The 6,427-nt window shown below is 34.7% G+C and overlaps 1 protein-coding gene across 1 annotated transcript; it reads left to right on the plus strand.

Moving 5' to 3' along the window:
• Window positions 1–987: 987 nt before the first annotated feature.
• Window positions 988–4,390, plus strand: LOC111801771 (tubulin beta chain). Its single transcript, XM_023685921.1, has 3 exons — window positions 988–1,492; window positions 2,194–2,463; window positions 3,452–4,390. Exons 1-3 carry the CDS (start codon window positions 1,099–1,101, stop codon window positions 4,117–4,119), a joined length of 1,332 nt encoding a protein of 443 aa, XP_023541689.1. The 5' UTR covers window positions 988–1,098; the 3' UTR covers window positions 4,120–4,390.
• Window positions 4,391–6,427: the final 2,037 nt, after the last annotated feature.

Genomic DNA, 6,427 nt, shown 5'->3' on the forward strand with positions numbered 1-6,427 from the left:
TGTTTCAAGCAATTATTCAAAAGTGAAACAAAAAAAAAAAAAAAAAAAAAAAAAAANTTACTTTTTTTTAATAATATTTATTTTAATTATGTTTTTTAGTTTTTATTAATATATTAATGATGTTTGTTAGATTTGAATGTCTTTATTTTTATTTTTATTTCTTTTTAATATAAAAATTATTAAAAAGAAATTAAATATATTCCCTTCGTGAAACTATTATAAAAAGAATTTAAACACATCTCCGTGAGTCATGATTTAAACCGTCTATCAAATATTTTTATTATTTAAAAGATTAGAGACATAATTAATGATAAGATTTAAGATTTTATCTATTTATCCCGCGCAATTAAATAATTTAAAAATAAATAGATTAAAATGAAAAATAAATAAAAAGCTATGGCTTGCATTGAAAGTAATATTAAAATTTTATTTAATTTAAAAAAAAAATTATTGGGGGATTTAGATCACATGTCTCTTTCCATTACAACTCACTCTCTACCAATCATCCTATCCTCTTGTGCCCATAACATCTTTTTAAATATTTTTATTTTTATTTTTATTTTTATAAATTATTTAATTTATTTGTTAAAAGAAATACATATAATTCTAAAATATTATCAAATTAATTTTGCCTCAATTATTATTTTAAGTATTAATTTTGCAATAGTAATGTTGTTTTTTTTTTTATAATTATTTTATTAATCGTATTTAAAAATCAATTAATAATTTTTGGTAAGGATTAAATTTTAAATATTAATTAAATTTAGGAGTAAAAGTAAAAAGGGTTAAAAAGATGAGTTTATAAAAATAGAAAATAATTATTTTAGAAAATAAATGGGTTAAATTTAGTTTCTTTTCTTTTTTTGGAATTCAAAAGGAAAAAGACAAATTTATTTTATTTTTTGCAAAAATGCCCCTTGATTTTAGGTTATTTACTTAACAACCAAGTATAAATAGCCCCCGACATCCCTGTTTATCTCTCCACCCATTCAATTCCATTCGTTCAGTAACGAATCCAAGTCTCTCTCCCAAATTCTCCAATTTTCTCTCTGTTGTTCTTATCGTTTTCCGTTTGTTTCCCGGGAAAAATAATCGAAGATGAGAGAAATCCTTCACATCCAGGGTGGCCAATGCGGTAACCAGATCGGTGCCAAGTTCTGGGAGGTCATTTGCGATGAACATGGCATTGACCATACTGGCAAGTACAGCGGCGACTCTGAGCTTCAGCTTGAGCGGATTAATGTGTATTACAATGAGGCTAGTGGTGGAAGGTATGTTCCTCGTGCCGTTCTTATGGATCTAGAGCCTGGTACTATGGATTCCGTCAGATCCGGACCCTATGGTCAGATCTTCCGTCCCGATAACTTCGTTTTTGGTCAGTCTGGGGCTGGGAATAATTGGGCCAAGGGACATTACACTGAAGGAGCTGAGCTTATTGATTCTGTTCTCGACGTTGTCAGGAAGGAGGCTGAGAATTGTGATTGCTTGCAAGGTAGTAGGATTTCTTTTCTTGTTTTTTGAACTACTGATTTTGGTCTTTGATTTCCCGCGCAATTTTCTCACCTGGTTCCTTTTGTGTTAATTTATTTTGAGGTTTGGAATTGTCCTTTTGGATCTAGCCTCGCAATTCTTGTGTTAAATTCTTAATTTCGTTTTGGTTGAAATTCTACCGTTCGTCTTCGAATCATACTGATTAGCTTCTTTTATCCTTTGGTGTTTGGGATTTTGTTCTGAAGGATCTTTTCTCTTGCTTCTCGAATTTGGAGAAATGGTTCAATGTTCTGCAAATCTTTTCTTTAGTATTCTGCGTGCGTTCAGTCCAGCTTCTGGTATCACGTTTATATAATTATACCGACGGATTTAAATATACGGATCCTTATGAAACCATAATATTAACTTTGTTTTCGATGCAATCTTCTCTGGATCTGATCGTAAAAAACATTATATTCAGAGGATTTTTCCTATTTCCATCCCCTCCGTAAGTAATTCTACAAAATTGTTTTATCAACTTTCTTGCCAATTAGAACAACAAAAAATTGTTTTGTCAACTTTGATGTTGTGCGTAGTTTTGTATCTTTCAAATTTTTATTTGCATCTCTCTGACTCTCTCTGACTCTCTCTGTCTCTGCGACATGAACGCACATAGAGTTCTTTGACATTGGCTGACTATCTTTTTCCTTCTTATTTGTAAAGGATTCCAAGTTTGTCATTCTTTGGGTGGAGGTACTGGCTCTGGAATGGGAACACTTCTGATTTCAAAGATCAGGGAGGAGTACCCAGATCGTATGATGTTGACATTTTCAGTATTTCCTTCTCCCAAGGTTTCAGACACAGTTGTAGAGCCTTACAATGCCACTTTGTCTGTTCATCAGCTTGTCGAGAATGCTGATGAATGCATGGTTCTTGACAATGAAGCCCTTTACGATATTTGCTTCAGAACACTCAAGCTTGCTACTCCAACATGTAAGTGCCTAACTCCTGAAACTGGAACTTATATTTGAGTCTTGAAATGTGCGTTTGGTTGCTCATTGTTATATCAAAAGCTGTAAATGGATGGTGTTGAGTCTGAAGTTCTGATATGTCTCTTTAGATACTTATAGTACTTCATTACTTTTTCCATGGCTGTACCGTGCAATTGCATAAAAATGATTGTTTTCAAGTCCCAAATTCCGATCATTATTTGCTGGTGGCAGTTGTAAAAAGGGTCCCAGTTGTAGGTTCTTTCCTTTGTTTTACTTTTTCCTTTCACCTTTTTGGCCAAACTTAAATACTAATTATGAGATCCTGCATCGGTTAGGGAGAATAACGAAACATTCTTTGTAGAAGTGTAGAAACCTCTCCCTAGCATATGCATTTTAAAAACCTCAAGCGAAAGTCGGAAAGGAAAACCCCAAAGAGGACAATATCTGCTAGCGGTAGGCTTAGGCCTTTACAAATAGTATCAGAGCCAGACACGGGGCGATGTGCCAACAAGGAGGCTGAGCTCTGGAGGGGGTGAACACGAGGTAGTGTGCCAGCAAAGACGCTAGGCCTCGAAGGGAGGTAGATTAGGAGGTCCCACATCGATTGGAGAAGGTAACGAATGCTATCGAAGACATTGGGCCCTAAAGGGGGTGAATTGCGAAATCCCACATCGGTTGAGGAGGAGAACGAAACATTCTTTATAAGAGTGTGGAAACCTCTCCTAGTATACACGTTTTAAAAACCTCGAGGGGAAATCCGAAAGGGAAAGCCCAAATAAGACAACATTTGCTAGGGGTGGACTTAGGTAGGAAAAGGGAAAAATTCTTGTGAACCATGTTATGCACAAATGTAACCACAGATTCACATGAACGAAAATGCCAAAAAGTGCGTAACCTTTTAGTAGTTTTATTCATTGTTTACATTTATATGGAAAATATCAACTTATTGGTCAGATTTTTTTCTTACTTGTTGAATTGTCATATTGCAGTTGGTGATCTCAACCACCTTATCTCTGCTACCATGAGTGGTGTTACTTGTTGTTTACGATTCCCTGGACAATTGAACTCTGATCTACGAAAACTTGCTGTCAATCTCATTCCATTCCCTCGTTTACATTTCTTTATGGTTGGTTTTGCACCATTAACATCAAGAGGATCCCAGCAATACCGAGCCCTTACCGTGCCAGAGTTAACCCAGCAGATGTGGGATGCCAAGAACATGATGTGCGCTGCTGATCCACGACATGGTCGATACCTTACCGCTTCAGCCATGTTCCGTGGCAAGATGAGTACTAAAGAAGTAGACGAGCAAATGATTAACGTACAAAACAAGAATTCATCTTACTTTGTTGAGTGGATACCCAACAACGTCAAGTCCAGTGTGTGCGACATTCCCCCCAAGGGACTAAAGATGGCATCGACTTTCATCGGTAACTCGACTTCAATTCAGGAGATGTTCAGGAGGGTTAGTGAGCAGTTCACAGCCATGTTCAGGCGCAAGGCCTTCTTGCATTGGTACACCGGCGAAGGAATGGACGAAATGGAGTTCACCGAGGCCGAGAGTAACATGAACGATCTGGTGGCCGAGTATCAGCAGTACCAGGATGCAACTGCAGAGGAAGAATACGAGGATGAAGAAGAGGAAATCCCTGCTTGAGCCAACATCCATTGCAGCAACCTGGTTTGTCTAAAACTCTGCAATCTTGTTGTTATTGACTTAAATTTTCAGTTTGTGATTATGATGATGGTGTTGTTTTCTGCTGTCTGGAGTTTGTAGAATCTTTCATGTTGTTCAGATGTATGGAGTGAGTGAGGGTCATGTAATGTAATGTAATGTAATGTAATGAGAGATGGGTTTTTGGATATAATATATCTTTGTTTGAATTAGAACGATTGATATTTGTATTTAGTAGGTGGGTATATTTTAATTTGGAAGGTTTCATTGTGTTTTATCTTGGTATAAATTAAATGAAGTTGTTGTAGAAGTTTAACGAAATTAGAGGCTATGGTAAAACTTCGTTTTAGAAAGCAACGTGCGACTTGAAGGCCATGATCTACTATGGATTCTTATACCCACCATTTTATATTATATAAGAATAAAGATGCTCTTGACTCGATATCGTTGTTCTGTTCTACTAGAGTTCTAATTTTTCAAAGGTTTTGGTGTAAATAGTACATGATGGAGCTCGAGTAAAAAGTATTGACTCTGAGTTTCTAAAATGGAGAATGGGGCGGGGACGGGAATAAAAAAACCCTACGAAGACGAATACATCCCGACCCCAATGTTGAGGTCATGATTCATAGAAACAAATCACTCACTTCTTCTATAAGGATAGGTACACAAATCACAACTTCAAATGTCATTATTGTTTACCTACCATTTAATTGACATTTTAATGACATCGGAGGAGGAACTTTACGTTGCATTTACTTCATTCCACCATCTGTCCGTGAAATGCACTTCATTATCTTCCAAACATTTAATGAACTTGTAAGAAATGAAGGGTGACATTCAAATATAGAGACATTTGAAGTGCATAAATGAATCGAGATCATAAATAAATGAGAACGATTTTGAGGATATATGGATAAGAGAGATTAAAAAAATTGAAAGTCACTAATACTAAGGTGTACCTTCTTTTTCGGTGCCTCAATCATATAAGCTCCATGGTTAAGAGTGCTTTACTTAGAGCAATTCTATGTTGAGTGACGTCATAGAAATTTTCTTGGAATGCATGTGTAAAGCATGCTAGAATGAGTTGTATTAGTGTGTGGGAATAGTCTTCACTGAGTAGGGAAATGTCCAGGTACACAAGTACCAAATTTAAGTTCTGAATCCTAATATGAGTCGTTACAATACCAAAAATTGTATAAGATATCTTCACTCACATGCCTCCACATGAACGACTTAGATTAAATATGTCAACCCAAACCCAACTCGATGAACGGGGAAAAACTTTAGCCTTCAAAGTAAGGTGGAGGTAGATAATAGCTCAATTTTGGTAAAGAAAAATCCATTGGTGAGGTCATGATTTGTAGGAAGCAAATCACTCAATTCTTCCATTAAGGATATCAAATAAGTGACATTAATGATATTCAATTTAGGTGAGGAACTTTACATTGCATTTACTCCACTCTACCATCCTCTCATCAAATCAAAACCACTTTATCTTCCAAGTAAACGATTCATCATCGACTTTTGAAATGGTCATTAAAGATTTATCAGTAAAACATGCCCGAGAGTTGTAATTTAACTTAAACCCGCTTAAATTTTGAAAACAATTATAAAAAATGCTTATTAAGTTCCTAATTTATAGAATCTGTTGACTCTCTACAACTATGATTAATCGAGCCTAATCAATAAAAATGATTAATCTCCCACATAATGAGGCCATATGCATAAAACTAATTGAGTTTATTTCATGAATAACTCCATTAAAATATGTAATCACTCGAGTAAATAGCAATATAAAAATATGATGAGGCGATATGACTGCCTTTTAAATTTTTATTTAAAAAAAGAAAAAAAAAACTTAAAAATTAAATTACATACCAAATAAACTCAGTTTTGGGAGTTTTCAAATTTTGTTTGATTGTTTGTCAAATTCTTAAAAACTATGATTGAATGCCTCATAGAATTAAGGCTATTATTGTTGTAGTCATTGGGAGAAAGAATTAAGGGTATATTTAGTTTTCCTTAATGAAAATCGACTTCTATCCGTGTTATCATTCTCGCAAATATAGCGAAAAATGATCTAAAATTGCACATAAAAGATTAAAACACAATATCGATTTAGCTCATCTTGATATCGATATAGCAAAAAATTACAGTTAAAAACTATAGTAATAAACATCATATCAATTTAGCTCATCATGATAAAGTCGAAAATGTTAACTCTCGATCCAAATCTCAATATTGATAAGAGTTGAGCTCTGGTGGTTCTTGTAAATATGGTTAAAAGTTA

The sequence above is a fragment of the Cucurbita pepo genome, chromosome LG09, assembly GCF_002806865.2.
Source record: "Cucurbita pepo subsp. pepo cultivar mu-cu-16 chromosome LG09, ASM280686v2, whole genome shotgun sequence".
Lineage (NCBI taxonomy): Eukaryota > Viridiplantae > Streptophyta > Magnoliopsida > Cucurbitales > Cucurbitaceae > Cucurbita > Cucurbita pepo.

What these genes read in the sequence shown, in the direction of transcription:
- LOC111801771 (XM_023685921.1), top strand. Translation starts at nt 1,099, where the DNA reads ATGAGAGAAATCCTTCACATCCAGGGTGGCCAATGCGGTAACCAGATC. An exon ending in GAATTGTGATTGCTTGCAAG is followed by an intron (nt 1,493 to 2,193) that starts GTAGTAGGATTT and finishes TTATTTGTAAAG; the next exon opens with GATTCCAAGTTTGTCATTCT. An exon ending in CAAGCTTGCTACTCCAACAT is followed by an intron (nt 2,464 to 3,451) that starts GTAAGTGCCTAA and finishes GTCATATTGCAG; the next exon opens with TTGGTGATCTCAACCACCTT.